At 35.5% G+C, this 14,989-nt stretch overlaps 2 protein-coding genes across 2 annotated transcripts; both read right to left on the bottom strand.

Moving 5' to 3' along the window:
- Positions 1-11,703: 11,703 nt before the first annotated feature.
- On the bottom strand, positions 11,704-12,641 carry LOC106314580. Its single transcript, XM_013752435.1, has 2 exons — positions 12,440-12,641; positions 11,704-12,386 (listed from the first exon to the last, which is right to left on the bottom strand). Exons 1-2 carry the CDS (start codon positions 12,639-12,641, stop codon positions 11,704-11,706), a joined length of 885 nt encoding a protein of 294 aa, XP_013607889.1.
- Positions 12,642-14,020: 1,379 nt separating this feature from the next.
- On the bottom strand, positions 14,021-14,989 carry LOC106314579 (F-box/LRR-repeat protein At3g03360-like). The gene is made up of 3 exons (XM_013752434.1): positions 14,725-14,989; positions 14,350-14,544; positions 14,021-14,251 (listed from the first exon to the last, which is right to left on the bottom strand). The coding sequence occupies exons 1-3, from the start codon at positions 14,779-14,781 to the stop codon at positions 14,021-14,023; spliced, it is 483 nt and encodes a 160-aa protein (XP_013607888.1). The 5' UTR covers positions 14,782-14,989.

Genomic DNA, 14,989 nt, shown 5'->3' with positions numbered 1-14,989 from the left:
GTGTTAATGGTCGCAGGAGGGTTGACATCAGCAACTGTATCTTCCTTCTCTTCTTCTAATTTAACAGCCATGGTCTCTGGCAGGACCAGTGGCGGATCCAGACAAATTATTTGATGGGGGCACACAATAAATATATTTTATAATATTAAATTATTAATAAAAAAAATTATTTTTTATTTTTATAAAATATTAATAGATATTAAAACTATTAATAAAATATTATTATTTGAAAATTAAATAATATATATAGTAATTTTGTACAACTCATAAAAGGTTTTATAAAAATTTTAACATTTTTAAAAATATTCTAAAAATTTTTTTAATCAAAATTATAAAATTTTCAAATCAAAACTAGTTAAACATACATACATATATAATGTATTATTTAATTTTACATATGTATTACAATACCTTACATGTCACTATATCATAAATAAATACTCTAAAATATTATTCACAAAGTAAATGAATTGTTTACTATTTTAATATAAATAATATATTTTTTTAAATGATATCTATAAATGAAAATAGAATAAAAGAAATAGGGAAAGTCAAATATATAAGCCAAAGAAACAAGTATGTTAATAGAAACAAAATTAAGTTATTAATAATAAAGTAAACTTAGGTGAAGTGCAATTAAATGGCTACAATAAACGATGAAAATGTGATAGGACAAAAAGTCAGAAATGTAAACCAAAATAAAAATGCAAACAATATAAAAAACAAGAAGTCAATCGAACCATGTCGAGGATTGATAGGGGGCACCTTTACCATTTGACCTACAGATATCACCATGGTCCCGTCTAACAAAATAATTTATATTATTTAGTAGGGGGCACGTGTCCCCGTACTTTACACTGTAGATCCGCCCCTGGGCAGGACTATGGATCGCGGAGAACTGTCACGTGAGGGGATCAAGAAAGGTTTTGGAGGGGTGAGTAGAATCTAAGGAGTGTTTGGTTAGATAATTTGTTGCAGCAATTATTTAGTAAAACGTTTAGGTGTCACTCAGATAATGTTTCTCACCAAAACCGTGAATTTAATGCGTTCACACTAACATTCCTTTAAAACAACTTCATACCATCTATACTTTTCTCGACGAACAATTTTACGTGATAAACCTTCAGCTTCAAGTTCGATTAGTTGATTTATCAATCCTCTAAATACGATCATAGCATCAATAAAGATTCATTATTCGTCTATACATTTCTGTTAAAAACGGGAACCAATCTGATCTATCGCCATTAAGTCGACAAATCCGTAGAGACGACAAAGCGATAAAACTTTAGTACGATGCCAAGTGTTAGTGAAAGAACCCTTTTCTCCATACCTACTTTCATGCATTTAGCAGAGCACACACGTTCTTGAGAACCGCCTTTCATTGCTGAAAGAGGACGTTAAAAATCTATTTCTAGATAAATGTGTCGTACTCTGTTTTGTTACAGCTCGATGAGGTGTCTCTGTTTCGAGGATACTGAATCACTGTAACCGTCTAGGCTTAGTGTATTATTCTTCTAGAACAAGAAATATAAGCATGCGAGTGTCACCACCTTCGCCGCCGTGAGAGCTCTGCATTAGACGACCTTGAAGATGAGAAAAAACTTCCAGGAACGAACCACCAACAAGTCTCACGTGCTGGTCGCATCTGAAACAACCTTTACAATTTAGAGGGTTAAATAACCTTCAATTTATTTTATTATGCAACTATATTTTTTTAATTTAAATGAGCTATACATTTTTTTTATTTCACACAATTATTGTTTTGCTTATAATATGTTATTGATCCACCTTTTTTCGATTTTATATGTTAAACCCCTAAATCCATAACTACTACAACGTGATAGGTGAAATATACAAAAAAAATATTTTCCAAAACTTCTTCTCAAACTTGCAAACACCATATATTAAATTTTAATACTACTGAACCCATTATAAAAAGCTTCGTCCCTAATAACAATCATACATTTAGTTCTATCTAACTATCACTTAAAGTATCACTACAAGAAAACATATTTTTTACGAGGGCAATATTCCTTGTATATTCGTCGTAAAAGGGTGTTACGGCGAATTAACATCGAAAACCGTTTCGTTGTTAAACGTCCGTCATAACGGAGGTTTCGTCGTAAACATGTGGTAACGTTTACGAGGAATGCTTTCCTTGTAAAACGGAAGGAAACATTTTGTCGTAAACGAGACGTAAAATTTCGATGTAAAGTACTCGTATTATTTTGATGTAAAGTAGTCGTATTATTTCGATGTAAACTCCATGTAACATTTACGAAGATTTTACAATGCTGCCCATGTAAGCTCCACGCAAACGTTACGACGATGTTACGAAGATTTCAATGTATATTCCATGTAAAGTTTACAACTAATTTACATAGTTTCTTACCATTTAATATTAAATTAAAATAAAAATATTATTTAAATTAGAAATTTAAAAAAAAATTAAATATATGATGAAATATGAAAATGAAAACATATTTTTAAAAACAATTAAAAGTCATAACATAATATTTAAATTCATAATACAAAACGAAACAAATAAAAACACTACTACATATTATCGAAGTAGTCGGTGGCGGTGCTCAGTTGAGAACGGTCTCGATTGGCATCTTCGGGATTCCGTATTGGTATCCCAAGAGCTGCTCGTCTCTCATTTAGTGCTCGCTGCATCGTCGGGTTTTCCACCGCTATCACGTCTAGAAGATCCTCAAGAGAGTCTAAACGATCCAGCTGGCTATCCATCCGAGCTCTCATCTGAGAGTTATCTTCATCCCGTCTCAAAGCGTATGACGAAGTTGCCTTAGCAACTTCGTTAACAGAACCTATGCCCACTGTCCATCCCTTCTTTCTAGGAGCCACCTATAAAATGTTAATATAGTCAAATTTTATGAAATAGTTAAATTTATTTAAATAAATTTATAAATTTTTATCTCTTCGAAGATCCTGTTGACCTCTTCGGTGGTCAGTTTGACGGGTAATCCATCGGGAGACTGCTGGGTTAATTCCATCTCCCGCTCTTCAACCCGAGAAGCCACTGCGTTGAAGAGTTTCTCGGATGCCGGATCCACAAAAATCCCGTCTGATGTGGCGTGAGTCATCTTGAATAGATATGACAGATATGGTAAGACTCTCGTCTTCTCATACTACAAACAAAAAAATTAAAAAAACATTAAATATTAACATTTAAATTAATTAAAAAATTGAAAATAAATATTAGAAACAACTTACAGCTTCTAGATGGATTCCGGCATGAGGCTTTTATCCGGTTCTGTGAATTATGGGCAAATGACCATCTTTGTTCTTCGTTCTTTGGGAAGCGGAGCACGAGTTGGCCTTACGGATCGAAGAGGATAGCTTCCAAAAGGCGATGAGATCATCCCATACCTCCTTCCTGAGCTCGGTGGGCTTTCCGTCATAACCGTAGATCTCCCACTTGTCCTTCCAATCGGAGACAGTGTTGCAAAGGCGGGTCTTTGCCTTTGCAACGAACTCCCTCTTCACCCTCTCGGTGATTCCCAAGGACCACTGCCACCTTTACTGAAACAAACAAAAATTTTAAAAAATTAAAATAAATATTTAATTAGATATAAATATTTAATTAGATTTTTAAAAAATATATATATTACGGCAAAAAATTTAAACCAAGTATTCTTAATGTGGTCTGGAGTCTTGCTCCAATTCGGGTAGGCTCCGTCGTAGTAGCCCTTGATCGTCTCCGACACGCTCCGGCCAACACGGTTGTTAGCCCCAAACCTGAAAACAGAACCTAATTGTTAAAAAAATTAAATTTTAATGTACTAAAAAATAATAAATTACCAATAAGTTACCGGCGGTTTATCGGGATCCAGAACATCCAAGCCCTCTCGTCCAGGCTGGGCGAGCAAATCCTCCACTGTATATCTCGCCTATGGGGCAGAGGGAGGCACACGCAAATCTGGATGAACTGCACCTGCTGGGACAGGCTGAGGTGCAGCGGCTGGGGGAGGAGGTGGTGGAGGCATATTTGGTGCAGGAGGAGGAGGACACCAAGAAACTCTCTGAGATGTTTGAGAGTCCAGAACTGCCTCGGAATATGATGGACCGGAAGAAGATGTCCCGACAGCATCATGAAACATCAGAGAGTAAGTAGGTGCAGCTGGCTTTCTTCTAGGACCCATCTAAATTTCTTAAAGAAATTACAGTTTGTTTTATCATTAACGACATAATTTAAAAATATTATTCTGATACCTAACTAATCATCTAAACTAATTACTTATACTACCGACTTAAACTAATAACCTATACTAACCACCTAAAACTAAACAATTTTTTAAAAAAGGAAAACTAGAGAGTGGGAGAGGTTACCTTAGAGGAGTGGGGAGGGATTTGGGAGAAATGAACAAGCAAAGCTCGTTCTGAGGCGTCGCCTATCTATAAGAAAAGTTATTCCTCGTAAAGTCGTCGTAAAGTTACAATGAAGTTACCAAGCCCGCGTTTTTTCAGTTATGACGAATTTACCAGGCCCGTGTTTTTCATTTACGACGAATTTACGAGGTCCGTGTTTTTAACTTTACAACGAATTTACGTGGAAAAGTTACGACGAATTCACGTGGAACGCTCATGCTTTTTTCATTTACGAAGAATTTACCAGGCCCGTGTTTTTGTTAACGGCGACTTTACGAGGCTTAACCCTAAACCCCGAAACCTGAAAACCTAAACACCAAAATCACTTATCTTATAACACCATCTTCTTCTTTACATCTTCTTCCTCTTTATCTCTTTATCCAACTTAAACCCTAAACTCCAAATTAATTTTTAAAACCAAAAGAAAACATATTATATAAAACAGGATATGTTACACATACATTAAAATGAGAAAATGAAAAAGAAAAACAACATTTGTTACACATACATTAAAATGAGAAAATGAAAAACAAAAACAACATTTGTTACATAGATTACATAATTCTGAATCGTTTTCGTTCTCATCAAGATCAGTACAATGATCATCGTCACTTCCATCGAACTCGTCTTCACGTGCTTCATCTGTCACATCTTCCAGAAGATCTTCATATTGTTGGTTTTCCGGATTGATCAGAAGGATCTCATTTAGTTGTTGATCAGGTACATTAACTTCATTGATAGTGCCTTCTTCTTGCAAAGGTGGTTCTTCTCCAGCAACAATTAATCCACGAGGTGTAATTTTTATAACAGCTAACCAGGTTATCCCAGAACTTCGAAGGCGAGGGTATGGAAGGAAGCTAACTTGCACGTCTTGAGAATCTAGGATGAAAGGCTCGAACTTGTTGTATCTTCTCCCATAATTGACATCCACAACACCAAATTTGTTAACCCGAGCACCTTGGTTCACAACAGGGTCGAACCATTCACATTTGAAGAGGACGCATTTTAGCTTCAATAATCCCGGAAATTCGACTTTAATAATCTCCTGCAAGATCCAGTAAAAGTCTGTTTCGCCTTTCACACATATTTCGTAGTTACTTGTTGCCCGATGTCTCTCATACTCGTATGTGTGAAAGGTTAAACCTCGTGTGAAATACATAGGTGAAGTGGTGACCTTTGCTACTGGACCTTGGACCAAATCGTGAAACCATACGGAGTAATATGGATCGTCATACTCAACCTACAAAAAGCATCACCGTTAAAATTATCTTATAGCATCACTGTTAAAATGAGATATATATATATATACCTGTGATTTTAACCACTTCACAAAAGGCTTATCTTTCCGTGCGTCCACCTCAGTTGAGGATATTCCTGATATTGCTTCTTCAACTTGAGATACAAACATGCTGCAAATAAAATGAATGCTATAGAGCATATATAATTAACATTTTTCATATAATTAACCTTTCACAAGAATATTTACTTCTAAAGGAACGGATTACTGCATCCTCGCAGTTGAGCAAAATATAAGTGTGGGCACTATGCTTATCTTCTTCACATGACCACCATACTTCTTTCAGTTTACCACCAAACCGTCCAATTTGACAGAAAATGTTAGGAACACCATCAATTGCATATGATGTCGATATTTCTCCAACATCATATCTTCTAGGAATTCTTTTTTTCGTACGAACAGTTGGAGCAATGTAGTATGATGTGATATTGTTTCTGCTGTTAAACACCCGACTACTATTGAACCTTTGACCTTTGCAAGATTTCTTGCTTTTCCCTTTAAATGTTTCATGGAACGTTCAAGCGGATATATCCATCCGTTATGAACAGGTCCACGAAGCAATGCTTCATACGGGAGGTGGACAACTAGATACTCCATGACGTCAAAAAATAAATGTGGAAATATCTTCTCCAGATTGCACAATATGATCGGAATGTTCTCATAAAGTTGTTCAATGACTTCTTCCTTGAACGTACGTGTGCTAAGATCTCTGAAGAAGGTTCTGATGGTTGTATATTGCAAAAGTAACCCAATTAATAACATTTCATAACATATGCACATATATTATAAATTAATATTTACCTGCAATTTCTTCATGTACATTTGTTGGAAGGAGCTCGGCAAAAGCAAATGGAAGTAGTCGTTGCATAAACACATGACAATCATGACTCTTCATTCCTGAGAACTTTTGACCTTGTTGAACACATCTTGACATATTAGAAACATAACCATAAGGAAACTTAAGTTCTAATGCAACCCAGTCAAACAAAGTAGTTTTTGCTTCTAATGACAACCGAAAGATAGGAACATGAACATTTCCATTGCTCTTGATATGTAACTCACTTCTTGAGCAAATATCCGGTAAGTCCATCCTTGAATTCTTGTTATCTTTTGTCTTCTCAGGAACGTTCAGTATTGTTTTCATGATGTTGTAAAAAAAGTTCTTCTCTATATGCATCACATCCAGGTTGTGACGTAAAAGAAGCTCCTTCCAGTAAGGCAACTCCCAAAATAAACTCTTTTTATGTCAATTGTGCGCCACACAATACCCATCAGGCATATTTCCAGAATATGCTAGTTTCCTCCATACTTAACTGTTTCCTGAGCTCTGTAATAATCAATGTCCGCTTCGATCTGTTGGCCGGTGAAATATGGAGGAAGACTGCCTCTGACAACTCTTTTGAGCTTAAACAATGTCTTATTTCTTCTGAATGGATGAGAAATGGGAAGAAAGCGACTATGATAATCAAACCAACAACTCTTCCTACCATTCTTCAGTTGAAAAGTATCCGTCGATCCAAGACAATATGGACAAGATAATCTTTCATGTGTTATCCAACCAGACAACATCCCATAAGCAGGAAAGTCACTTATCGTCCACAGCGGACTGCTCGCATCGTAAAATTGTTTTTCAACGAACAATCATACGCCCTCACCCCTTCTGACCACAAATCCTTTAGCTCTTGTATTAATGGTTGAAAAAAACATCTAGCGACCATTTTGGATGCTTCACTCCATGGATTAATATCGTTAAGAACATAAATTTTTGTTCCATGCACATTTCCGGCGGTAGATTGTACGGCGTAAGAATGACTGGCCACAAATAACATTGTCTCCCAAACATTCCGAATGGACTGAATCCATCGGTGGATAACCCAATATAGACATTCCAAATATTTCTAATGAAATATGGGTGTACCTTGTTGAAATATTTCCACGCTCTTGCATCTGATAGATGAGCGACCTCGCCATCCCTCTGGACATGTTCGGCATGCCACCTCATCGATGCAGCAGTCCTCTCAGATTAATATAACCATTTCAACCTGTATGTAATTGGTAGGTACCACATCCTTTGGTATGGTACCCTATTCCTCCCACGTCCTTGCGGTTTGAATCGTGGTTTCTTGCAGATAGACCCTCTTCTAGCTTCTCATCATCTTTCCAGTAGATCATGCAGTTGTCGATGCAAACATCTATCATCTCCGAAGGCAACTCAAGACTATAAACCAATTTCTGAATCTCATAATATAATTCAGCAGACACGTTGTCTTCTGGCAAATACTCTTTAAACAACTCCGCCCATGCATCCATGCAATTCTCAGGTAAATTATGATCCGTTTTAATATTCATCATTCTAGATGCTAGAGACAATTTAGAGAGACCTTCTCTATAACCAGTGTAGATTGGTTGATTAAATTTGCAGCATCAAACATTTCATAAAACCTTTTTCATCCAAATTAGGTTCTTCTACATTTCCAGTTCCATCAGCTATTGTTGTAGTTATTTCTAAAAATGCATCATTAATCATGTCTTGAACCCTATCATGATCTACCATCTGCTCTTCTTGATGGTAATTATATTCATTATGCAAATGATTCGGTTCTTCGTTATTACCAGCATCCTCAAAATTATTACTACTACTACTAGCTTCATTTCCACCATAACCCTCTCCGTGTTGATACCAAATATAATAATGTAGTGTAAATCTTCTGTTTACTAAATGTTTCCACACAGTTTCACTACGTAAAAATTTTGAATTCTTACATTTTCGACAAGGGCAGGACATCTTACCGCTTTCCTGCGTGATCGGTGTTGCCTGCATGGTACATGAATGTCTCTAGCCCGCTCATAAATGCATTCGTCACTCTCCCTTCCGAATCTTTACGGGAATACATCTAACTCCGTAACTCGTAAATATTACCGACATCCGCAATTTTTTTTAGAAATATTTTTGGGAATTATTTTTTTGGCAATTTGTTTTGGGAATTTTATTTTTTTTTAATTTTTTGGAATTTTTTTTCTCAGAATTTTTTTTCTTGTTTTCCTTTGTGTGTTGTAAGAGAGTGAGTTGTGAGAAATGACATATATATAGAAATTTTTCGAGTTTGGTAGGTGAGTATAACAATGATTTTACTAGGAAAATTTTACTACTGTTTTACATCTCTTTTACAGCAGTTTTACAAGAAATTTACAACGAAATTAGGTAATTCAAAGCGCATTGAATACACGTTTTCACCAATAAATAACGGTAACATGTTTCGTCGTAATATCCTCGTAAATTTACGACGAATATTGTTCGCGGCGTACTTTCTCGTAATTTACGATAAAACGTTTTTCTTGTAATTTTACATCTACGTCCATTTTGTCGTAACATCCTCGTAAACTACTAGTAAGTTTACAAGGATCGTAACTTTTCGTCGTTATGGAAAATTTTCCTCCCTCTCTCTCTAGTCAGAAATGACGGATCCTTGCTACAGCGAGATGAAGCAACACAAAAGGGAATATGATTGGCTCTTTGCAGTTGCGGACGCAAACAATGTCATACCAAACAAGTGTGCTTGTGGTCAATCTATTGTAGTGGAGACAGGCGAGCAAGGAAGGCGGTACTATGTATACAAAGTATTTGAGGTTAGAATGATGTGCGGTATACGAATATATGTTTGTTTCTCTTGTTAATTTGTTGACTTTCAAAATTACCCTTGCACCTTCAGGATGATGGCTCTCTCTTTCGCATTTGCTGTCTTCAAGCACTCGAAGATGAGGTGAATGATTTGAAGAAAGACGTTCGTGACGAGGTCGAGACCCGCTTGAAGCTGCAATTAAAGATTCAAGAAATTAGTAAGGAGATCGAAGAGCTCAAGAAATTAGTCAAGGGTTTTTCTTAATTTTGTGTGTTAGATTCCGTAAATATCTTATCAACTTGGTGGTGCTCTCGTGTTTTTCTCTTGTGTTCTAAACGTATATATTGCTATGTTTTTCTGTTTGCTAGATCATTATGTTTTACCAGTACTACACCTTTAATTAAGAAACATCAAAGTAGGTATACATCAACCAACATAAGTTTAAACGCATAGAGAGATTCGAGATGATTTCTCGCTTTTTTTTTGCTATTTACATTTGCCATCCAAACAATCAGTTAACATGGGCCCATTAAGGGGACTGATCCCATTTATCATAGTATTAGGATGGATACACCCGAGATTTATATTCGCTGTTTACTTTTGCCATTTCATGTGACAAGTGCCCATTATAGAAAGTATTGAGCCCATTTGATGAGATGAAGACATTATCTCCCTATCTATCTATAATAACCTATGAGGAACCCATGCGGACACCATTGTAGCTCAAATCATCTTTGTTTAAATCTTTCTTTTTTATCTTTCTGTCTCCAATAACCCAAAGGATTTTTAAATCTCAGACAATAGTTTTTCTCTTTTCTTATGCGCCTACTCACAAACACACAACATGTGACTATGAAGATAAAATGGTTTGCACACGACATAGAAAAGGATAAATAGCAACCTTATGTTGAAAGTGGTTTGCACACCACATAGAAAAAGTTACAGAGCAACAAAGTGAAGAAATTCCTTGTTATTAAACGAAAGATCATTGCCATTAGCTTGCCATTTCTTTCATTTGAAGCCGTGCTGTTAACCTGCCATTTCGTTTCATTGCCATTAGCTTGCCAGTTTGAAGGGTAGTGCTAGTATTTTGAAATAAAGAAGATACTCACACAAATTTCCTTTTCAATGATACTGAATTCCACAATGTCCCTTCAAAGTAAGGCATAATAGCGAAATAACTCATTTTTTTAAGATATTTTTTGGGAATTGTTATTTTGGCAATTCTTTTTTGAGAATTTTTTTTTCTTGTTTTCCTTTGTGTGTTGTGAGAGAGTGAGTTGTGAGAAATGACATATATATAGAATTTTTTTCGAGTTTGGTAGGTGAGTGTAACAATGATTTTACTAGAAAAATTTTACTACGGTTTTACATCTTTTTTACATCAGTTTTACAAGGAATTCACAACGAAATTAGGTAATTTAAAGCGCATTGAATACACGTTTTCACCAATAAATAACATAACATGTTTCGTCGTAATATCCCCGTAAATTTACGACGAATATTGTTTGCGGCGTACTTTCGTCGTAAATTTACAAAGCATTTACGACGAAACGTTTTGCTTGTAATTTTACGTCTACGTCCATTTCTCGTAACATCCTCGTAAACTACTAGTAAGTTTACAAGGAAAAATTTTCTTCGTAACTTTTCGTCGTTATGGAAACGTTTTCATGTAGTGTATACCTTACGTTGTACATCATCATAATATATAATTTCAACATTAATATAGACATCTTATCTGCGCAAAGCGCGGGTTACTATCTAGTTTTCATATATTTTAAATGCTCAAATACACACAAAAATCTACATTACTCAGCTCCAAATCTAATCTCATGTCTCAAACGAGCTAAAAGATTGATCTGAAAGATTAAAATTGCTTGTTTAAGCAAAACATAAAATCTACTGCATGAGATTTGATATGTTTTTACTACGGTAATTCTAATATAAGATTTATAACATACCCTTACACTGTATGTTTCTTTTTAGAGTAACAGAAAGTTCAGGCTGAATAACAAAATATTTTAGACTCTAAAATCACAAAATAATATTTATTTTGTCTCAAACACTCTCGTATGGTATATTTTAGGCTTTGCTTTGGTACTCTTATATTTACAGACATGCAAATATTATCTCAGGAATCTTCTTTCTCAATTAGAATCAATCTGTGGACAGCACAAAAAATCTACATTATTTAGCTCCAAACTATATAAACCAAAAGAATGTGGAAGCTGAAGATCTCATGTCCCTAACATACTCTAAAGATCGACCCAAACACTAGAAATGCTGGTTTAAGGAAACCAAAGAACCTAAAAACAAAGCTGTTTATACAACAAGAAGGTAAAAGACTGATTATCACCGAAGATTTAATCACCAACACTCCCAACCACTTGACGTCCTCTATCTGTTATAACGTCCTTGCTTGATTACACAGATTACTTTCCCCTTCTTCATATTCATCAATACTGAATACTCCTCCATCACCCAACTAACCATTTCTTCTTCTCTACTAACTGATTCCAAACAAGTAAAAGTCCTCACCTTTCCCACGATCTTCCCGGTTACCTTAGAATAGATCATCCTATCTTCATCTTGCGGGGTCATCAGCCACTCACATGTCTCACCACCAGCATCAAACTTGTTGACATAGAAACAATATCCGTTTGTAGAGGACTTGGGATCTTTAAAGTCGACAAGATCTGAAGGGAACTTTGAGTAGACGTCGTTGGTGGCGTAGGTTGGCCATTTCGGTCCCCAAGATTTCATGATAGTATCTGCATAATAAAGATCTTGCCTCTCTACAGAAGCCAAAGCGACTCCATAAACGGGCAAGCTGAGCTGTTCTTTAGGGATAGTACTCTTCCATGACTTAGTACCTCTTGAAACACATAGGCGTGAGAAGTGCTTATCGAGCAATATGTTCAGCTCTGCTTGAAACATGCATGTGACCTTGGTGAAAACATAACATTCCTCCTTTCCCCAATCTTTTGGAAGTGTGTATTCTTCCATCACCCACACTCGCCTGTACTCTCTAGGCTTTCGCTGTTCGCAGAACTTGAGAATCCTCTTGATCCTAGAATTTTCTGCCCAAGATTCGATCTTAACACTACAGCTCTACCTATGATCCTCCAGCAACCAGATGCACATCCATGGACTCTGCTAGAATCATCGGTTCCGGAATGAACCATGGCGAATTGAGGGTTGGAAGGGTCACATATATACCTCGGATTCTTCCGGAAGAGGTCAACAACCCAGTTTGACAGAGACGAGTTTCCCCGGCGGATTCTTTGCCTCTCCACCAGAAAACGTGAGATCGCGTTAAAGTCGTTGTCGTCCATTGTCACAAACTCAAGTGATAGTTTACTTTCTTGGAGAAGACGCAAGATTGTTTGTTATGGTGAGGAGGAAGCGCAAGTTTATATTTAATTGAATGAAATTAATGCTTTTCAGGTTAGTTAATTTTTTCTTAGACGGATTTTACCCGGACTCGATTTGTCATTAACTTGTCAATAAATAAATCTCTTATCCTTCTCTTCATTTTCATCAAAATAATATAGAAAAAGTTTCATCAGAATTAAGAAATTTTTTTTTTTTTGTTTTATTAAATAGTATATAAAATTTTACTTTTTTTTCAAAATACCATTATATTTTATTTTCTAGGTTTTTATCGGGCAACTAGCATCCAATCATGGGTTAATGGTAAAATTTTAATTAAAAAGTTTTTCATCCAATTCAAACCAAATTATTTACGGGTCATCTTGATTTATCGGCCAGACCGCGAAATCTGAATCAGATATGAAAACTAGGATTGATCACTCAGGTATCATCTACTCGGGTTTGGTTCAAGTCTATTCGGATTTTGGGTTTTCGGGGATAGAAATTTAAATCTTTTTCACGTATTTCTAGAACATAAAAGTTAGTTCCATTTGAACTTTTAGGTGAAAAATAAATAGGTATTTCAGATATTTTTGGTGTTTTCCGCATTTTGGCTATTTCTAGATATTTACTTGTTAGTATTTTAGAAAATTATCATGTAATTTGAATTTGTTATAGATACAAAATATAAAATAATGAATATACTTAAATTGTGATTTAATTATCATTGGACACCTCCTAAAATATTTTGGTTTTTTTGTTTGTTCACAAGGGGTTAGTTGTAATTTCAATAACCTTTTAGGTTACTTTTGCATTTGATTCAAGTTTGATTTTACTTTTGCATTATAAATCAAGTTGTGAGCCATATTTGGCAATTTTCCAAAAATAAATAGGTATTTCAGATATTTCTGTTTTTCCGCATTTTGGCTATTTCTAGATATTTACTTGTGAATATTTTAGAAAATTATCATGTAATTTGAATTTGTTATAGATACAAAATCTAAAATAATGTATATACTTAAATTGTGATTTAATTATCATTGGACACCTTCTAAAATATTTCGGTTCCAGTCGGTTATTCAGATACTAGAATTTTGAATCCATTCAGATATTTAATCACCCTTGTTTTAGGTCCGATGCTGTTTTTTCGCGTTGGGTTTGATTAGGTTTTCCAGAAGATCCGGATATTTTGTCCACCCCCTAATGAAAATATTGGTATGAATCATAATTCAAAAATAATAATTCGTCACATTGCATAATTATTTCCTTACTAGAGTTATAACAAACCTAAAGAAATAGAAAAACTTTGCTATTTAAACTACTGAGGTTTGATATAAAATATTCAATAACATTCAAGGCTACGCCCTCTGATTCGGCAGGTTGAGCTAAGAACAATAGAGACATTGTACTCGTGGGAAAGCATCGAAACCATTCCAAGCAATTCTTCAAAGCCTCTTCCATCAATATAGCATGCCAACCTTACGACCACCTTCTCTAACGTCTTTGTGAATTTAAGCAAAACTTTGATGAAGGAAACCACATGTTCCGACTCCAGATTCTGGTAGTCTATGTTCTGAAAGTAAAAAGGACATAGCTCTTCGATTAAACTCGGCAATAGTTAAAATGGCCAAGACAAAAATAAAATAAAAGAGGGTTATGGAAATTACATACCATTATAGGTATCAATAGCGGTACGGTTCCAGGTTCCATTACGTGTAGAGTTAGCTTCTTTACTCCAGGTGAGTTTTGCAGAAGCTTTTCTATGCCAGGAAATTCAACACTAGAGAGAGTTGTCTCCAAAGTCAAATCGTTGACCTTGACACTCGGAAAAGGACAACGTCCCAGCGCCAGTGCAAGAGATAAAGTCTGTCGAACAACACAAAAAGACAAGAATCATTATACAAAACATCTATAATAACTTCTGAGAGAGATGCATATAACATAGATTTATTGAAAAAAAACATGGACTATGAAACCTTGAGTGTCCTAATCATTAGAGGATGCAAGAATATAACAATCATATCACACTTGGTACCCAAAACATACCTGGAGAAATTTTGCACTAAAAGTAAGCTTCTCTACATCCCGCAACTTCTCTAGCATTTTTAGCAACACTACTAGAATATCTTCTGACTTCAGGTTCTTAAATAAGCATAAGCTAGTCTCTAGTATAGCTGCGGTTAAAGAGGAGACATCGACTAAAGTACATGGCAACTTAAAGTTGGTCAAACTGAGATAACGGATATATGGGGCCACAATCTGTGTTGGCCCTAGAGATCGATCTATCTCTAATGTTGTCAAGTGCTGTGAT

This window comes from Brassica oleracea, chromosome C9, assembly GCF_000695525.1.
Source record: "Brassica oleracea var. oleracea cultivar TO1000 chromosome C9, BOL, whole genome shotgun sequence".
NCBI classification, from domain to species: domain Eukaryota; kingdom Viridiplantae; phylum Streptophyta; class Magnoliopsida; order Brassicales; family Brassicaceae; genus Brassica; species Brassica oleracea.
The sequence above is the reverse complement of the archived record's forward strand: the minus strand, read 5'-3'. Positions and strand labels throughout refer to the sequence as shown.